The following is a 20373-nucleotide window of genomic DNA, read 5'->3' as shown; positions in this document are numbered from 1 at the left end:
TGAGATAGCACTAATATTATCACAATAAAGAGGCACTTTGTCACAAGTGACACCGTAATCCTTTAAGGTTTGCCTCATCCAGAGCAACCGAGCACAACAACTAGCAACAACTACATATTCGGCCTTGGTGGACGAGAGAGAAACACAACTTTGTTTTATTTGAAGACCAACTTACCAGAGAGCAACCAGGAATTGGCAACCTCCAGAAGTTGACTTCCTATCCACACGGTATCCCTCCCAATCCGAGTCCGAATATCCTATGAGATCAAATGAAGCACCTTTGGGATACCACAAGTCAAAGTTTGGGGTATGAACCAAATATCAAAAGATTTGCTTGACCGCCACATAGTGGCTTTCCTTAGGTGCGGATTGAAATCGCGCACAAATTCTCACACTCAACATAATATCCGGTATAGATGCACAATGGTAAAGCAGAGAGCTGATCATAGAGCGATATACCTTTTGATCCACAGCTTTACCATTGGGATTGAGGTCAAGATGGCGGTTGAGAGGCATGGGAGTGTTGACCTTGGCCAGTTTGAGATCATCCATCTTGAACCTTTTGAGCATGTCTTGAGTATATTTTGCTTGATTGATGAAGGTTCCTTGACTTCATTGCTTGACTTCGAATCCAAGGAAAAACTTCAACTCTCCCATCATAGACATCTCAAACTCTTTAGTCATTAGTGTGGCAAATTCTTCATTAAAAGCTTTGTTAGGAGAACTAAAGATAATATCACCAACATATAGTTGGCATATGAACAAACTCCCTTTGACCTTCTTGGTAAAAAGAGTGGGGTCAATTTTTCCCAACTTCAAACCCACGATCATGTAACATCTCGGTAAGGTGCTCATACCACGCACGTGGGGGTTGTTTAATGTCATAGAGTGCCTTATCGAGAACGTAAACATGATTGGGGAACTTGGGATCCTCGAGCCCCGGGGGTTTCTTGACATATGCCAACTCCTTAAGGGTGCCATTAAGAAATGCACTCTTCCTATCCATTTGTATAATTTGAAGTTATGATGAGAAGCAAATGCAAGCAACATGCGAATAGATTCAAGGCAAGCAACATGAGCAAATGTTTCACCATAGTCGATGCCCTCGACTTGGGAGTAGCCTTGTGCTACCAATATTGCCTTGTTACGAATGATGACGTCGTTTGCATCTTGCTTGTTCTTAAAGATCCACTTGGTTCTGATGACATTGTGGTTCTCCTTTGGTCTTGGCACCAATCGCCACACTTTGTTGCGCTCGAAGTTATTGAGTTCGTCATGCATGGCTTCAATCCAGTCCATGTCTTTGAGTGCATCTTGTACCTTAAGGGGTTCAATGCAAGAAACAAATGTATGATGTGCACAAAAGTTTGATAATTGCCTGCGAGTGGTTACCCCTTGTTTCACGTCGTCGTAGACATTCTCTAAATTATGTGAATTCTTGATGAGCTTGGCAGTATTTTTGGCAATACGTCTTTCTTGAATCTCCTCAGGAGTGAGTTGAGGAGGATCCTTTTTGTGAACTTTATCGCCTTTGGGAGCTTGCTCTTGATCTTGAGTTTGATCTTGATCCTGAGCTTGCTCTTGAGCTTGAGCCCGCTCTTGATCTTGAGATTGCTCGGATGAGTGAGCTTGATCAAGGACATCACTTGGTGAACCATCATCATGTATTGGATCTTTTCCTTGATCTTGATCACAAGGTTGAGGGCGTTCGATTTGTTCTTCGGAAGCATGTGTGTCTTGCGTCGGTGATGGTTCCACATGAGTGGAACATTATCCTTCTCCTGCAGCCACAAGGGGTTCTTCAACGGGCAGGAAGTGTCCCACACCCATTCTTTTTATGGCTTGGGGAGGAATTTCATCACCTACATCGCAAAGACCACTTTGCTCCACTTGGGAGCCATTATTTTCATCAAATTCTACTTTACACGTCTCCTCAATGAGTCCCGAGGACTTGTTGAGGACACGGTAAGCACGAGAGTTTGTAGCATAACCAACAAATATGCCCCTTTGAGCTCTAGGTTCAAATTTAGACAAGCGAGCACCTTTCTTAAGAATGAAACACTTAGAGCCAAACACCCGGAAGTACTTGAGGTTGGGCTTGTTACCAGTAAGAATTTCATATGGAGTCTTGTTCAAGCCTTTGCGACACGAATTGTGAGCGTGTGCGTGTCCTGTCAAAGAATGATGGAGTGATCCCGGTTACCGGGTTCCCATGTGCTGGAGGCATGAACATGGGGTACGTGCAACTAACATGGCATCTACAAAACAGACAACTTGCATCTCATACAGCAATGCATTCATCCACGGGCATCATCTCAACGGTATACCTTCAAAGCGTGCATCTCAGAGTGGTTCAAGTCGTTGCATGTAGATGTTCATGGGTCGTCGTGGACGTCATGGAAGTAGTGGTACTCGGCGATGTTGCCGGCTCCACGACGATGGTAGTCGTACACGGTTGGAGAGGAACTTGACGAATCCACGATCTTCGGAGGTCGGCGGTAGTGGTTCCCGTAGTTGTTCATGTGTCGTACCGTCGGCCTTGGCGAATCCAAGGGGGTACTTGGCGATCCAAATATGATCATGCTCGAGGAGGTCTCGGTTTCGGCGATGGTAGCAGAGGTACATGGTCGTCTTAGCACTTGCGTGATCCAAATAGCCAAACTAAACTAGCTGCATCCGAAGGCAGCAAGGAACCAAGATAGTGGTCAGCAATAGCAGCAGCACGCAGCATCGGCGACAGCAACAGCAGGCAGCGGCAACAAGAGGCAACAGTGGCAGCAGGCAAGCCATGGCTGCGGGGCTGGAGCGGATAGCAGCATGAGGTGGTCGGGGCGGTACAGCAAGGCCCTAGCGAAGTACAGGGCGAGGACGAGGCAAAGGTCAACAGGGGCGGCCTAGCTACAGCAGCAGTGAAGAAGGCGTCGGGTGCACGAACGTGCAGCGGCAGCAAGCAGCAGAGATGGCCAATGCAGGGTGAGTAGAGGAACGCGGGCGACGGCGCGACGGCATGGAGCAAGAGAGGCGACGACGGCAGCTGGGCGAGGCGGCCCTGACCGGTTGCGGCCATGGCAGCGGGCGGGAGGAAGGAGGAGGCGGCTACGGGCGCGCAGCTAGGTCGGCAGGCGAGGTCGTGGCGGCGGACGGAGCTGGCTGGCAAGGCGGACCGGCGACGGTGCTAGCCAGCCACAGCAGCTGAGCGGGCGAGCTAGGGAGGCGGGGCACACATGCAGAAGGAGCGTGGATGCGGGCATGAGCTCAGGGGCGAGCTGCGCTCTCCTCGGGCGTTGGTTCTACGCGCGTGGGTTTGGGTAGGAGCGGCGCTGTCGGGAGGAGGGAGATGGGATCGAGCCAATCTCTATCCTCGCGGCTAGGGTTCTGGAGTGGGGATTGGGTAGGCTAGGTTAGGGTAGGATTGATCCAGTTTCGCATATAAATAGCAAGCAGATTTTTAACTCGGGTCTAATTAGAGTCCTTCGATTTAGATCGGACGGCCAATACAATTAAGTTAGGGAGTCCAATTGACAAACCGAAGATGGTTTGGGGTATTACGGGGTTGATCCGGACCCAATGGTCGCGACCGTCGGGTTCGGGTCTGGGGGAGTTTCGGGCTAGGTTGCGCGTAGGGTCTGTGCACTGTGCAGAGGGCTAGGCATAGAAGAAAGGGAAAATGGGCAGCCCGACAACAAGGTTTTAAATACCGAATACGTGTGTGATTTGACCGACTATAGTGCCCCTATAGATTTAACGGCTCGGGTACCAAACGGACTCCGATTGTGGTGAAATTTAACAAGCGGCCTACCTACACTATATTAAGACCGCACGCCAACTTTCAACCTAATCCAAGAAAGTTTCATACACCACTTTTAAAAACTAATATTGAAATGATATCGTGGGCGCGTGCGTGTGTGGTTGGTCTCGAAACTTTCGACGACAAAAACAGAGAGAATAGGCAACTAACAACGGATGCAAGTTTGAAAACTGACGACAACAGAGTGTCGATGCTATGCAGATGATACGAATGATGCGATGATGAATGTAGCAAACAAAATAATCACACGCGACAACGGAATAAAAGGGGAATCTTTTGGAACGTCGGTTCCAAGTTGTTACATGTTTTGTATAAGAGCATCTACAGCCGCATCTTGCAAATTCGGCCCCTCAAACGTCCGCGGACACGCCCATCAGTGATCGGACATGTCCATTTTAAGCCCTTACTTTTTCATCCATGCAGCCACACCTCTCATACTTTTCCTTATATGTTCATTCACTTGCACATGATTGGTGGAGAAGAAGAGAAAGAAAGAAAAGAACTAATAAAGAAAAGAAAATATGGTCCAGGATGGGGTCGCGTCCTACGTGGCGGAATGACCAGGCATGCCCGAACGCGTCCGCAAGCCCTCATACCTTCCTCATTTTTAAGATGGATATGAGAGATGCCGGTCAGTCCGAACGTCTGAGACGGGTATGAGGGGTCTGACTAGGTCGATTTTTTATGCCCAGTCAGTGACCGGACAGGCTGCCCGACCGGCTGTAGATGCTCTAAGTATCTAAGGGCGTGTTTGGTAGCCTGCATGGAGAGTGTATGAACCCAAAAGTTCCCACCCTGACCCACTTTTCGTTGTTTCGTAGGGTGTATGGGCTGAGGAGTGCATGCATCAACTGATGCAAAAAAAGGGCCTCAGCATAGCTGAGCCCAGCACCCCCTCGGAGGCGAGCTGAGGAGAGCTATGCTGAGCCCATGCACCCTCGCCCCGCCTCGCCCTCGCCCCGTCGCTCCCCGGCTGCCTCACCCTCGCCCTCCCGCGTCCCTCCCGAGCTCCGGCAGCCTCGCCCGACCCCCCCCCCCCCCCCCGCGCGCGCGCCTCGTCCGAGCTCCGGCGGCCTCGCTCGAGCTCCGACGGCCTCGTCCAAGCCCCGCCGCGCCTCACCCGAGCTCCAGCGGCCTCGCTCGAGCCCCGCCCGAGCCCCCGCGGCCTCGCCCACTCTCCTCCTCCTCGATCTCCACAGCATGGCATTCTTTGCATCTGGATCGGGTCGCGACGCGGCGTGGGGCTACGGATCCGGTCGCTAGGCGGCGTGGGGCTACGGATCCGGTCGAGGTCACGGTGGTGGAGGAGCCTTCCGAGCCCCGTCGCCGCCTCCGCCCCCTCCCCCCGTTCCTTCACCTCCCTCCTCTTCCTCCCTCGCGGTGCACCTCTTCCTCCTCCCTCTTCCTACCAAACACAGTCTCATCCAAACATGTCACAACACATACATGACCACCAAACAACTGAAGATGAATGTATTCATCATGTCTATACTTAGCATGCATCAACAGGGAACAACTATGCTAGGGTGAGAACAGCTGCCAAACACACCCTAACAAACTCACTAGGACCTGTGCTGCTTCTTGTTCAAGTGTTGCCTCAATCTGCCAAAGGATCATTTTCTTCAACCACAACCTTATCTTTATTTTGGCCTTTGTGTTATTCACCCATGCATTTGTCATTTGCAAAAAAAATTACTCGGAAAGGCTACTCAGAACTCCTTTCACCCGCAACCATGTGCTTGTCCAAACTTAGCAAAAAAGTTTAAATGACAAAAGCTAAAATGACACAAGGAAAATGGGCAAAAGCTAGAGTGGCAAAAACAAAACAAAAAATCCCATGCACTAACTCTTCGGTAAAGAGATGCTACCGTACACATACAATACCACACGCCAAGCATATATTGTCACCATATCATTATCAACGGTAAACAGAAAGGGGTCTGTTTTGATGTCACAATTAGTTCACGAATACAAAACTCAAGGCCACACCAAAAGCCTCACTATCTAAGCAAACACCATATTGTTCAGTGGGTAGTGACAACAATCGCGAGTAGCGCATTGAGAGAACATTTCACATTTTCGCAACAAGCCTGAACCAGAAATCAACAATGTTATGTTGGCACTCCTAGGAGTCAACACCCCCTCCTACTTCTTTGTTTTGTCATAAACCTCAATATATCTCTTGGGAACACCATGATGGTCAACGAGGTGTTTTGCAAGGTTTTCAATGACTCCGCCTTGAATCAAGACCTCATGTTGCCCCTTTTTACCTGAAATGATGATGTAAATTGTAATGCATATATACATATATCGGTTGCACACTATCACTAACTTTTTCACTATCAACAAACAGGTGGACAAGGGTTGGGTACAACGCAATAATACCGGGAAGCTCAGCTGTGGTGGTGCTGCAAGCAAATTTCTTTTGTAGTTCAGAAGCCAAGGAGTCGGCATCCAGCAAAAAGCATTCCAATCCAGAGACTCGGGTCATCTTCTTGTTCCCTTGTCTTCTTTCTGTCATGATTTGAACAGTACGTATGGCGCCCTTGCGAATGACCACCTCATTTCCTCTAGCTACTCTATGATGAATTTGCATACGGTTAATAAATGTTGACCCTAAATCCTTCTTGTGTATCTCACTTGGGTATGCTGAACCCTTCTTGACAGCTCCTTTGTACAGAGCATCACATAATGTAGCATCCAGAATTACTTTGGCCTTATCTGTTTGCTTGACCAAATTTTCCTTCTCCACATACCTTCAATCATAAGAGAATAAAATTAGTTGAAATGTAAGAAACTTGCAGTCTTCCCGCTTTACAAACATAGAACTTGTAGACTACGATAATCAATTGCTGTACCAGAGACAAACCTGAAAACCACATCAAACACCTCTGATGCACTGTAATACTTCCCTGTGTCAGCGTCAACAGCCAAAAATATGGGGTTGACATGCGAACTTGACTTATAAATTTCATCCACTTCCAGTTGCTTTGTACTGCTGCCTTCGCCAACAATGTTATCATGCTGTTCAACTGGCTCCTGTACCTTCTTTTGATGTTTGAAGGCCGTGTAGTCTGGATGTTTGCGATTAATACCTATCAACATGACTTCCTTTTTATGCTTGTCCTCTTTTGTTGAGATCTGTAAACAATTTAATGGACATTAGATAATCTTGAGGAATTTAAAAAGTGGATTAGTTCCAAACATGGGTAGTATGTACTGATAATTCGTAAATTAAACTTCATTTTGATACGATACCACATTATCACATATCAATGCATCATCATCATGACTCATTCTAAATCTTACAAGTTCGCAAGAGAACTGTATAATATAGTACTCCCTCCGTCCCATAATATAAGAGCATTTTTGACACTAGTGTAGTGTTAAAAACGCTCTTATATTATGGGATGGAGGGAGTGAGAAAGATTAATAAGCACACGACCTTCAATAACACATGCACTATTCCAGATGTTAGGATGAGTGTAGCACTTTTGTACCAAGTTCGACAAAGCCATGTGAGCAAAACCTTTCATAAGTTCCAACTGTGCAAGGAGTTCACAACCAAGGGACGGGATACATCAGCTCTACTCAACTAAACATGTTGAAAGACATGGAAGATGAATAAATCAAACCCTGGCTTGTTTGTCGTGGCCACCGGATTTGGCATTTCCGGCCATCGACGGCTGCGCCAAGCCATGGATTGGTTGGGGAGCACCCCGCACAACCCCGGCAAAGCGCCGGCGCCGCATGCAGGTACTGATTCGGCCTCTAGTCGGCATCGGCGGTTTGTCGGCAAGGACTCTTCCAGCCGTCGCCTGGGCTCGGTGCTCGCGCAGCGGCTCGCCGGCTTGCGGATGCCGCTCATAGAGTGCGACGACTGCACAGAGATAGTGTAGCGGCTCACATCTAGCACGCGGCAACACCTTGGATGGGTATTCTTTAAATGCAATAACGATGGGGTATGTTCTTCTTTCTGTTCGGCTTTATCAACTTATTCAGTTAAATTTCGGTAGCTTATTGAGGTGTTCATGTGTGTAGGAAGGTGGATGCTCATTTTGGTATTGGGAAGAAGAATACATCGATTTATTGATAGAAAGAAACTTAATAGATGTTCGTGCACTCCTTAGTATAATTGAGGCTAATGATGCGGCTGCATGTGCAATTAGAAAAGAAATTAGAGGGGAAGCAACGTCTAATTCTTTAGAATCAAAGCCGAAGAATGAAGAATGCAAGATCAAGAATCCGCAAATCAACAAAGAATGCATGGAGAAGATGTTGGTCCAACTAGTGGGAGCAGTTATGGAAGTTGGACATCTTCTAAAATGCCTAATTGTGGTTCTTGTTTTCTTTGGTCTTGCTATTTTAGCAAAGATTTGGTGAATTATTATGTATCCAATGCCTTTGAAGAAAATAAACAAGCAAAAAATATGTTTTCATGCTCGAAATTGAAATGCAGATTGCTGATTTGCGGGGCCGGCGTGGGGTCTGCTCGGCCGCCGCCCACGCCAGCCCACAAAACCGTTTTTCCGCGAACTGTAAACGACTTTTACGGATCGGCGATATACGGGGTCTGCTAGAGATGCTCTTACAAGGCCAGAAGAAGATTTTGACTGCAGCCACTTGGATAGCTTTTTATGTGATGACTTCTTAATATCAAGGGTAACACCTGGAGGTCTGCATGGGAGTATGTGATTTGACCTACACAGAACAGTAAACAGAAGCTGAACAAGATAATAGTTATGCATCATAAAAAAAATGCAGGTTATAGGAGAGTTGGATATCTTGGTGAAGTCATGCTGCCAAATTATCCTTTACTTGATAGAAGTCGGAACAATACCAAGATCTATTTTCCCAAAGCAATGCCAATATTTACTGATGTAGATTAGAGTGAAACATGGTTTTGTTGACTATCAAAAAGACTTGGTAATGAGACTTGGTATAAAGCTGTGCAAATAACTCATCTCAACCATATAACTGGAGGAAAACAATTAGTGTAACATGAACCTGCTCAGAAGGGACAGAATAACAAATTGTACATCAATGTGAAATTACTAAAACACATACCACAATATACTTCCTGGGATTGGGAGGTCTTTATCTTTTACGCTCGTGTGTAATGCTTGCAGAAGGCATATATCCAAGAGATGGTCAATTTCTTCAGTAGACAAATGTTGATGTTCCTTCTCCTCGGTCTCCTCGGTGGTTTTCTCTTGAGGCAAATTTAGCTCGCTCACACCAGCTGTTAGATCCTCTATGGTTTCACTGTTAATGGCAAGATCTTCAGTACGACACTCCGACACATCAACAGCTGCTTTGTCTTGCTTTGCTTCTGAAGGGTCTTCGGAAGAGTCAATATGTTGAGAAGCGGAAGCAAAATTAGGATCTTCAATAACCATGTCATCATAAAATCCTTCATTTGGGACATAACGACCATCCGCAGAAGCCCTGCAATAATATTTAACAGTTATTTATAAAAGTGAAGATAAACTCAGGTGTGCATTAATAGCATTGAACTTGCCATAACAAATCTTTATAGTAATGTGCAATCCGCAAAGCCTTGCCACGTAATCCTGCCTTTAGTGCTTCAGTATTGCTCACAGTTGTTGTCCCAACCTGTGTAGAGCATGTAGCAGAACCAGAAGTTGGACTTGTACATATTTGGCAAGATTACTTAATAAAAACTGTGAGCCAAACTAGCGCAAGAGACCATGAGAAACTTACAGCAATTGGAGCATGGTTACCAGGGACTTTAACTGACCATGGCTGGCCAGCTTGGAAAGAAGGTAATCCTTCTGGGGGTACGCTGATACCAGGAAACATAAGATCAGCGCCACCAAGAATGAAGTGTGAAACTTCACCACCCTTAAGTGTAAAAGCTGGCAACAGATGAGGAACGTTCCAGAGTGCATAAACTGCAACATTTTCACCAATTAAATAATGCTACAAAGTAGAGCATGAGGAATGCACTTATCTTGAGATCTAAAACGCACAACAAGTTGTGATCACATTTGAAGTCAACTCATAACTTCATCAACTACTCCCTCCGTTCCTAAATATAAGTCTTCTTAAAAATTTCATTAAGGGACTACATACGAGGCAAAATGAGTGAATCTACGCTCTAAAGTATGTCTATATACATCCGTATGTAATCTCCTAGTGTAATCTCTTAAAAGACTTATATTTAGGAACGGAGGGAGTAATAACTAAAGCACATTAAAGATGGATCCCACACTTTGTAGCTCAGCTATCCCAAGCAGAAGCATAATATTTTCACCTATTTGATAAAAACAGAAAATTAAGCCATTCAAAATAATAAATACAGATATCAAAAGTTCCTCTTGCTGAAGTAATATAGTTATACTAATTTAGCCCCATGTTGTCTTTGGCTTAGACACATATGCCCTCCTGTATTCTACAAAGTTTGGTTTGGCTTTCAACGCCAGTGCATTATTTGTTTCCCTACATCCCTACCATGGTACCCATACAACTCTTGGAAAAAGCAACTTGCCGAATGATAGCACGTCGACAAGAATTACTACATACCAATTTACCATTCCAGACACTTTTTCATGCAAGCTAGAGTGTGTAGTTAGTGGCGCATAAAATTGGAATTAACTGAAAAACCAATAAATCAAACAAAGAATTAAATTGGTTAGAAGCGCATGAAATATCACATTAATGAATCAATTATTATAATAGTTAGAAAACAACAGACTGAGGACTGCACTCATTGCTTGAAGCATTAGCATGTGTTAGATTCTCTTCCTAATTTTTGTTTCATACATGCACAATCAAAATAAGCACTTCAAAAATTGCAATAGCAAAAAATACACAACACAGTGGAAATGAGAAGGATTGAGATTACTAGATGAAAATAAATGTATTACTCTGAAATCTGGAAATAAAAATAACCTGTTGGAAACAGCTCATGGCCTCTTCCATCAATGTCGAATAGCATTGGGAATCCACCCTCTATGCCATAAACAAGAGTCCGGCTTGGGTACTTAGCGACTGTTATCTCAACCTATCCACAATGCAATATTTTCACAAAGTTATGAAGATGTAAATGCAACAAATAATAACTAAGTTTGAATGAAAAGATTTATATACAGTTCACTCTTCCGTAAACTAGTAACACTGCAAAATATAAGGTAGATAATAATACAGTTGATACTTCACTTGATAAACAATACAGGCTAGTTAGATAGGTGGGTGGGGGTGAATGCTGAAAATTCCCAGCTATCGCATGTAAAATTAAACCAGTCTATCTATTTTAAGTCCAATTATATACCGATGTAATATAACTTGAACCATTTGGCGAGCTAAAACCATGTATGATATTTTCAAGACTTAATACCACATGTTATAAGGTTATACTGTTATTACTCCACATACTCATAAAAAAAATCATTACCTTTGGAGGAAGAATGACATCCAGATCATCATCAGATGCTTGCGGAAACCTTTGCTTGGCGGTTCTTCTCAGCTTCTTTTTGTCAGCGCCTGACAAACGTTGTACAGCTTTTGCATCAACATTCTTCTTGAACATGGTTTCTGGGTTATCGAACAAGATTCCAAGCTGCAAAAAATAAAAATAAAATGCACCAAACAGGTCATCAAAGGGAATATAGACCGGTAGAGCAATACAGACATCCATCAAAAAGTCCTGCTGCATTCAAACTTCTGGAGGGAGCTGAACATAAGGAAACATGTAGCAGAATTCCAACTTCGTTGCACCCTATAAGGGCATAAATTTGAATGAAGCTATTGGTCTGTACCACTATCACCCAACGGAAGCTGCTCTATGTGATGTCACCATCTTACTTTTTCTCTCACCTCCTTTCCAACACATGAAACCTCCATTACATTTAAAAGTACCAGCATCCATTTGAATCAACGATATCAACAAGCATACACACTGAAAGTTATCAAACAGCTTGATTTGCAAACAATCAGCAATCTTGATATGCAAACAGTGTCAACAAGTATGTCTTGTCCATGACACTACAAAATCCCATAGTAACAGAATAATCTTAAGGTTTCCAAATACTCATAAAGGGAAGATCTGTAAACACACATATCAAATTATTTGACGTTCAGACTGAATTTGTTGTTGTATCCTTTGATTCTTCTCATTCCAAAAAAAAGAAGTCTCACATATTCTACACTTCCTGGCACATGAATCCCGCTTTTGTTGCACATATATGTAGAACATCCACATGAGAAGCAAGACACAAGTTGGAGTAAAATAACAAGCATGTCGAAAACACAGATTTCTTCTAAGTTGGACATTTGGTTTGGCTAGAGCATTTAAAGAAGAAGAGGAAGGCTCCCTTTGGTTCATAGGATAGGAAAAATGCAAGAATGAGACACACACAGGAATATGACATGAATCAAGGTGGAGAACAAAGAAATGAAAAGACAGAATTTTTTTTCCTAACTTGGTCGTCTGGTTTCCAGGAAAGGAAAGAAATAAAGGAATCTACCTAGAGCGAAAAAATGAGCTTAACAACTTATTTATCTTTACACAAACATTCCTAACAACTCGTAGTGCGTCATGAATGTTGGTGGCTATTTGTGTAGCAAAGTTGTTGAGAATATTCTGTTTTGCCAAGTAATCTTCTAGAGAGAAAAATTCTGTTGGGTCAATGGTGTCATCTTCGAACTCATCGGAACTCAATTGTGACATTGCAAGTTGAGGAGTGGTTTTCCTGTTAAGACAATTAGGGTGGATGGAACACATGAGCAGTGGTTTTCCTGTTAAGTCAATTAGGGTGGATGGAACAAATGAGCAGTGGTTTTCCTGTTAAGTGAATTAGGGTGGATGGAACAAATGAGCAGTGGTTTTCCTGTTAAGTGAATTAGGGTGGATGGAACAAATGAGCAGTGGTTTTCCTGTTAAGACAAATAGGGTGGTGAGCAGCGGTTTTCCTGTTAAATATTAGCATGGAGCAACCTACAGTACTGCAAGTATCCTGCTGTAGTGCAACTACAATTTAAAAAACTGCAGGGGGGTATTACAGCAGAGCCAAATGTCATGTACCAGTACAAAAACTCGGAAAGAAAATACTGAACAATGGTAATATTTCCAAGATATTGAAATTGTCCTTTGCACTATCAAAACTACCCAATTGGTTTTACCAACAATCAGTATAAAACCTGCATCTTTTGGATCAGAAGAGACCCTAACATGCTACAAGTGTACAAGTTGAGACTTGAGAGCACTGTATCAACATGCATCCACGGACATGGCTGCCTCCAGCAAAGTGGCACCATGTTTATATTATTTCCTCTGTGTTCTTGTTCACACGGTAGTAACTACCATGATTTCCTCCCCGCAACTGCAAAATGCAGAGCGGTAGCACTGACTGATCTAACAGGTTCCTCTCAGGGCTTAATGAGAAGAAGAAAGAAGATGGGGGTTTCTACGAGCATGTCCGCCTTATCCAAATTGATTGAATCTAGATCACATCACAGGACAGGGGGGGTCGATCTCGTTCGTGGAACAAATTACAGTATAGTACCATAAATCACCGGAATCCATCAAACCCTAGCCTGGTTTACTGAGACGAATCTGAGTCAAACTAGTCTGGCCGTCAGCACGAGAGGAGGCAGGGGAAGAGAAGAAGTAGCGCCATACCTTGCAGTTGCAGGGAGAGCTCGAATCGACGGCGTCGGCGGCGGGCTGAGGACGAGGGCGCGCCCCCTTCTCCTCTGGTTCGCGCGTCGCGCCTCCGCTGCCCTGAGCGGTGGCCTCGTTGGTTTTGTCAGGGAGGAGACGGGCTCTGGTTTGACGGACGTGGCATCAGGCGGGACAGGTCGATGTGGCGGCTGAGGTACAGGGGCGGAGCTCTGTAGAGGCCAAACCGGGCCATGGCCCGCCTAGGCATTTAACAAAAAAAAGATTACCGTATCGTCGTAGCCCAGCCCACGAACAAACACATCATCCGGTTGTGTTCCATCTGTCAGTTATGAAGTTCGGTAAGTCAGCCACGCCCACGGGCTGACTAACCCGGCTAGGGTTCAGGGTTTTCTACTCCGGCGGCAACCCGTCATCGTGAGGTTTTCCCTTCTTCGGGGAACAGGAGGGGGAAGGTGCTGATCGACTTGGAGTCGGCGATGAAGAACATGAAGCTGAAGGAGTCAGAGTTAGATGCAGTAATGATGGGAGAGGAGGAGATCGCCCAATTCACGCAAGAAAATCGCTGGCTAGCAGTAGCAAAAGTGAACACGACCAAGACTTTCAGCGCTGAACCGTTCAAAACAACGATGAAGTTCATCTGGCGGCTTGCTCAGGAACCATCTATCTGTGAAGCGGATGATAATCTCTTCATCGTGCAAGTCTTCTGTGTCGGGGATTGGAACAGGGTGATGCATCAAGGTCCCTTGATCTTCAGGGGACTGATGGTGGTGTTGGAGGAATATGACGGGAAGGGTAAACCGCATGCGGTGGCTCGGGACCGGACACACATATGGGCCCAAATCCATGACACCCCGGAGCTTTACCGCAGGGAAGGAGTGCTCGATCAGTTAGCAAGGAGGATCGGACAGGTGAAGAGCGTAGAGTTAAACCCTGCTAGGGTTTTTGAAGGGAACTATGTCCGGGTACGAGCAAAGATAAAGGTTGGTGAACCCCTGGTTCGGTTCACTCCGTTAAAAATTAGTGGGGAGGAGATCATGTTGCTACCAGTAAAATACGAGAAGATTGGGTTCTTTTGTGAGGTATGTGGAATTATGGGGCATAGCTTGGAAGAGTGTGGCGATGGTGTTCATGGCCCGGATGAAATTGAATATGGCCACTGGATGATAGCGAGAAGGAGAGCTATACCTTCCTACCAGTACAGCCAAGCCAGTCATTCAAATCCACCTCGGAACCGGGGACGGGGACGGAGATCGGCGGGGGACGCAAGAGCAACTCCCACAGCTAGGAAACACTCCTCACATGAGGCTGATCTGAGCGATAATGAGAACATGAAGGACACAGCTGAAAGCCCACTGAAAACGAGTCCTGATGGACCGGAGGATGGAGTGGAAGCACAATCACTGATGGTTGTTTCGTCAACAAAGAAGAAGTTGTATTTGTCTACTACATCATCTGCCGATGATGGAGCTGGGATGGCGGTGGCGATTACATCTGAGAGGGTTCCACCACCCCCGCATGGTTATGTGGCACCTCGGGACAGGAAGAAGCATCGAGCGGGATCATCTCCCCTGAAGAAGATGGACTCACATAGTGAATTGGCGGGCTCCTTAGAGGAGCGCCGCCGGGCTCAATGAGTATTCTTTGTTGGAACTGTCGAGGGGCTGGTATAACTAAGACAGTTCGTGAGCTTCGCAACCTTGCGAGGCAGTTCTCTCCCCTAGTGTTGTGTGTGATCGAGACTCAACTCCCTGCAGTACGAGTCGAGAATCTAGCAAGTTCTCTAGGTTTTGACAGCTCTTTTGTTGTTAGTAGTTGTGGAAGGAGTGGAGGTCTTGGTATGTTTTGGAACAATACAATAAACCTTGAGATTTTTGGTTACTCAAACTACCACATTGATTCTCTGATAACAGTGCCAGGGACTCCCCAATGGAGGTTAACAATGGTCTATGGTGAAGCACGAGTTAAAAATAGAAACATAACCTGGGATCTTATGAGATCCTTGTCTTCTGCCAGCACATGCCCATGGTTATGCATTGGTGATTTCAATGAGGTGTTGCGATTGGATGAGTATGAAGGGTCGAGCCATCGTAGTTTGACACAGGTGAATGGGTTTAGAGATGCAGTTGATGTTTGTGGTCTGAATGATCTTGCTTTTTCAGGAACAAAGTGGACCTTTGAAAGAAGAGTGGCAGGAGGAACATATACTCGTGTCCGTCTAGACAGAGTGCTGGCAGATGGGGAATGGAGCACGCTGTTCCCGCAGGCAAACCTGTCACATAAAATCGCAGCCACTTCCGATCACAATCCAATCCTGCTCGAGTTGGATGGTGACCCCCCTGGCACCAATCCTCCCAGCAAACAATTCAGATACGAGGTGATGTGGGAGGCGCATGATGGGTTCCAGGAGGAGATACAGCAACACTGGCAAGGTCCAGGGGCCACAACAGTTCGAGGTATTAAAAGCTAAGCTTGATTCTTTGTCTAAAGGACTTCGTCGGTGGGACAAAAATACCTTTGGCAACGTTTGCTCGGAGATTAAGCGACTGCTTGGGGATTTGACATTACGTCAAGAGAATCCAGCCCGCACTGGTCCTACTCACCGTGAGATCAAAATAAAGGACAGACTAACAGAGCTATACCATCGAGAGGAAATCATGTGGCGCCAACGATCCCGCATCTCCTGGCTTGCGGCAGGCGACAAGAACACCAATTTTTTTCATTTGCGAGCCAGTAAACGACGTCGCAAAAATAGAATCAAATCACTGGTAAGGGAGGATGGTTTTGTGGTCGACAATGAAACGGAATTGGAGCACATGGCAACTGATTTCTATCACCACCTTTACACGTCAGAGGGTACAACTGATATGGAAGCAGTCACTAGTACAGTCCCGAGACGAGTGACGGATGCAATGAACCAACACCTGACCTCCGAGTATACCAAAAAGAGATTAAAACAGCCTTGTTTCAGATGGCCCCTACTAAAGCTCCGGGAGCGGATGGGTTTCCCGCCCATTTCTTTCAGTGATACTGGAGTGTATGTGGTGATGAGATCACGAACATCATATTGAAAATACTCAAAGGTGAGGAGGAGATAAATGGCCTAAATGAGACTATCTTGGTTCTTCTACCAAAGGTAAACAACCCTACCTTGCTTGCTCAGTTCCGTCCTATCAGTCTTTGTAACGTCATTTATAAAATAGCCTCCAAAGTCCTGGCTAATAGATTAAAAAACATCATGCCGGAAATCATATCAGAAGAGCAGTCTGCGTTTGTAGGAGGCAGGTTGATCACAGACAATATCATCTCAGCATACGAATGCCTTCATTTCATGAAACGAAATAAGTCTAAGCAGAATGGTTTTTGTGCTCTGAAACTAGACATGATGAAAGCTTATGATCGCTTGGAATGGGACTATCTGAAAGCCATGATGCTAGGTCTGGGTTTTGCTCCTGATTGGATTGCTATAATCCTAAAGATGGTGAGTTCAGTACATTTCTCGGTTTTGTTCAATGGAAAAAAGTTGGAACAATTCAAACCTACAAGGGGAATTCGACAGGGAGATCCTTTGTCACCCTACCTTTTCTTGATAGCAGCAGAGGGCCTTTTGTGCCTCCTAAAATCTCAGAACGAGTCATCGCCTTCCTATGGAATAAAAGTGGCGCCCATGGCCCCTTCGGTCAGCCACCTACTCTTTGCCGATGATTGCCTCTTGTTTTTTAAGTCAAGTTGTGAGGGCGCCACTGCCATATCTTCACTGTTGGAAACCTATTGTAGAGCATCAGGACGGAAAGTTAATCAAGCAAAATCATCGGTGTTCTTCAGCAGAGGATGTGCACCAATGCTAAAAGAGTCCATTAAAGCTATCCTCAACGTGCAAAATGAAAGCTTGAATGAAAAGTATCTGGGCATGCCCACTGATGTGGGAAGCAGCAAGAATGGCGCCTTCAAGTATCTAAAGGACAGGGTCTGGAGCAAGGTCAAAGGTTGGATGGAGAAAATGTTATCATCTGGAGGGAAGGAGGTGCTAATTAAATCTATTGCACAAGCAATCCCGGCCTTTTCGATGGCATGTTTCAAACTGCCGCGGGGGTTATGTCTACATATCAATACGGTGATCCGTAAGTTCTGGTGGGGGAGTAAGAATGGAGAAAGGAAAACATGCTGGGTATCTTGGGAAGTAATGACCCGCCCTAAGTATGAAGGTGGACTGGGGTTTAGGGATATAGAACTTTTCAACATCGCTCTCCTGGCAAGACAAGCATGGCGGCTTCTTGTTTCTCCGGAAACACTCAGTGCTAGGATCCTTAAAAGCTCGGTATTTTCCCTCCTCTGGATTTTTGGAAGCAGAACTGGGCAACAATCCTTCGCAGATTTGGCGGGCAATCATGGAAGGGAGAGAGGCCCTCAAGGTTTGTTTGATCAGAAGAATTGGAGATGGCACAGAAACTAACATCTGGAATCAGAATTGGTTACCTAAGGAGGCTTCGATGCGCCCAATAACATGCCTTGCGAACCACAGACCTATGATGGTGTCGGAGTTAATTGATAACACGGTTGCTAAGTGGAAACATGAGGTGGTCAATGCAACTTTCCTTCCCATTGATGCAGGGGTGATCTTAAACATACCCCTCCCTACCAGACAAAGCCCGGACTACTGGGCTTGGTCACAAGAAAAGAAGGGACAATTTACTGTCCGATCGTGTTACCGCATGCTCATCACGACGAAGTTGAGAAGAGAAGCATGGTTAGAGGGACGCGGAGGACCTGCCGATACTACCAGAGAAAGAAAGTGCTGGGATAAAATATGGCATATCCCAGTGCTGTCGAAGATCAAGGTGTTTCTGCGGAGACTTGCATGTTCTTCTCTCCCTACAGCGGATGTACGCCACCACCAGCATATGGCATCGACACCTTCTTGTGCAATATGTGGCGCCGAAGACTCGTGGCTCCATTCGCTGATCACATGCACTATGGCTCGCTGTGTATGGGAACTACATGATCAACAGCTGGTTGAACACATGCGCGCTACTGCCGAACCGTCTGCCCGTTCCTGGTTATTCAGTATGTTTGCTTCTGTCTCTCAGGAAGAACTAACTCGCATGACAGTCACCTTGTGGGCTATATGGTATGCACCAAGAAAGCTCATACATGAGGGAGAGCACCAGAGTCCTACGGCAACCTTTTCATTCGTTACCAGGTTTATTAATGAGCTGAAGGAGACAAGACCGGTACGGCCGTTATCGCATGCTAGAGCGACCCAGGCAACAGCAGCAGGTTGGAGACCACCACCGTTGGGTTTTGCAAAGATCAACGTCGATGGGGCAGTCTACAAACCCCCCTATTGGCGCGGTTAGTGCAGTTTGCCGCGACGAGCACGGGAAGTACCTGGGTGCATCGGCCGTGGTGTTTCATGGGCTCACTGATCCTCACACCCTGGAAACCTTGGCATGTCGGGAAGCACATGCTCTAGCAAGGGACCTTCTCCTCCAGCATATCGTCGTGTCCTCGGACTGTCTTACAGCTGTAACGAAGATCAACTCGGGCACACATGGAATTACAGGCCCAATAGTGGAGGAAGTTAATGATGGCAAGTCAAATTTTCAACATATCTCTTTTGTTCATGAAGGGAGAGTGTCTAATAGGGAAGCTTATCTCTTAGCTAAGCATGCTTTGCATTTGGGGGAAGGACGCCATATGTGGCTCCTACAACCCTTCAATTCATATGTAATTCCTGAACTTCGTATTATTGGTCAATAAAGCAAAGCATTTACCCCTCAAAAAAAGTTATAAAGTTCGGTACAATGTTCAAGTGACACAGGGATTTATACCTACCAGGAGACTCTCACAAGGGGATTTTTTCACTGTTTCGACCTATTGTTTGAAGTTGTGCACAAAATGAACTCAGTTTGGAAAGATTTCACAATCTAACCCTTTTTGAAACGCCATAATCCGTGGCGTTTCTGCCCCACTATGATACACCTAGGCGTTTCCTCTGTTCAATTTTCAACTCGATGTTGTCTCTGAGCATTCCACATGTCCACCCAAGTCATGTGGTGCTCCTCCCAATTGATGACAGTCTTATTGCTTTGCCGGTTTGTCCTATAAAGCATTAGAATACTACATGAGTTTCATTTTTTCGTGTTAGACATTGATCAACAGGAGAAACACGTGATACAAAATACTCACTTATGTAGCTTCACACTTGTCTCGACGTAATCCAACGGGGTGCGTTGTTGTACCCCGAACTGCTTTGAAACACGATGAGGAAGATGTCACTCCACCGCATAAAAGCATATCATCGGGCACCGCACACGCCAAAGATGCTGGTCACGAAGGCACATGTTGCTCAGAGGGAACTGCCTAAGTACCGTGTACGGCCTCCAATTAACCTACATAACAACAAGTCACTCAACCATCCATGAAAAAAATCAACAAATTTGATAAAGCATTTACCTGTTCGTAAGTTAGCATGTCAAGCTCGCTTATGTATGCCTTATACCGCCCCATAGCTGCGATACTCGTCCATTGGACATTAGCCCATGTGTATGCGATAGTGGGGTATCGCTCCTCATCCCCGTAAAACGGGTACTTCCAGGGTTCTTCTGGAGCAAGGCTGAGGTTCCGGCCAACAGGGATATGCTCCCACATCCAAACCTGTAGGGCCCAGACTAAACCTCCAAGACTGGACGTCATCTTACTCCTCATACATGCTCCATCCAACTACAGATTTAATAAAATGAAAATGCAACATATACCCATTTAATATAATGAAAATGCATCATATCCCATTGAATAAAATGAAAATGCATGATATTAAGCCATACCTGACGGTACAAGAAGGCTAGTGCAGCCGAACCCCAACTCCACTTAACATCCCAGTCACGAAGAGGATCCAAGAACATCCATGAGGCTGTGTCCC

General features: G+C 45.5%; 1 protein-coding gene across 1 annotated transcript; it reads right to left on the bottom strand.

The window, feature by feature from the left end:
* Nucleotides 1-5707: 5707 nt before the first annotated feature.
* On the bottom strand, nt 5708-13614 carry LOC123442774 (eukaryotic translation initiation factor 2D-like). Its single transcript, XM_045118905.1, has 10 exons — nt 13452-13614; nt 11226-11390; nt 10724-10835; nt 9533-9723; nt 9330-9424; nt 8876-9256; nt 8401-8509; nt 6678-6949; nt 6194-6564; nt 5708-6078 (listed from the first exon to the last, which is right to left on the bottom strand). The coding sequence occupies exons 2-10, from the start codon at nt 11358-11360 to the stop codon at nt 5954-5956; spliced, it is 1791 nt and encodes a 596-aa protein (XP_044974840.1). The 5' UTR covers nt 11361-11390; nt 13452-13614; the 3' UTR covers nt 5708-5953.
* Nucleotides 13615-20373: the final 6759 nt, after the last annotated feature.

This window comes from Hordeum vulgare, chromosome 3H (assembly GCF_904849725.1).
Source record: "Hordeum vulgare subsp. vulgare chromosome 3H, MorexV3_pseudomolecules_assembly, whole genome shotgun sequence".
NCBI lineage: Eukaryota > Viridiplantae > Streptophyta > Magnoliopsida > Poales > Poaceae > Hordeum > Hordeum vulgare.
This window is presented reverse-complemented; position numbering and strand designations above follow the sequence as displayed.

Excerpts from the sequence above, each read along its gene's own strand:
- LOC123442774 (XM_045118905.1), bottom strand. The coding sequence starts at position 11,360 with ATGTTCAAGAAGAATGTTGATGCAAAAGCTGTACAACGTTTGTCAGGC. Across the intron at positions 9,425-9,532 it reads GTAACCATGCTCCAATTGCT|GTTGGGACAACAACTGTGAG; the intron begins GTAAGTTTCTCA and ends TGCTCTACACAG. Across the intron at positions 6,079-6,193 it reads CACCACAGCTGAGCTTCCCG|GTAAAAAGGGGCAACATGAG; the intron begins GTATTATTGCGT and ends TCATCATTTCAG.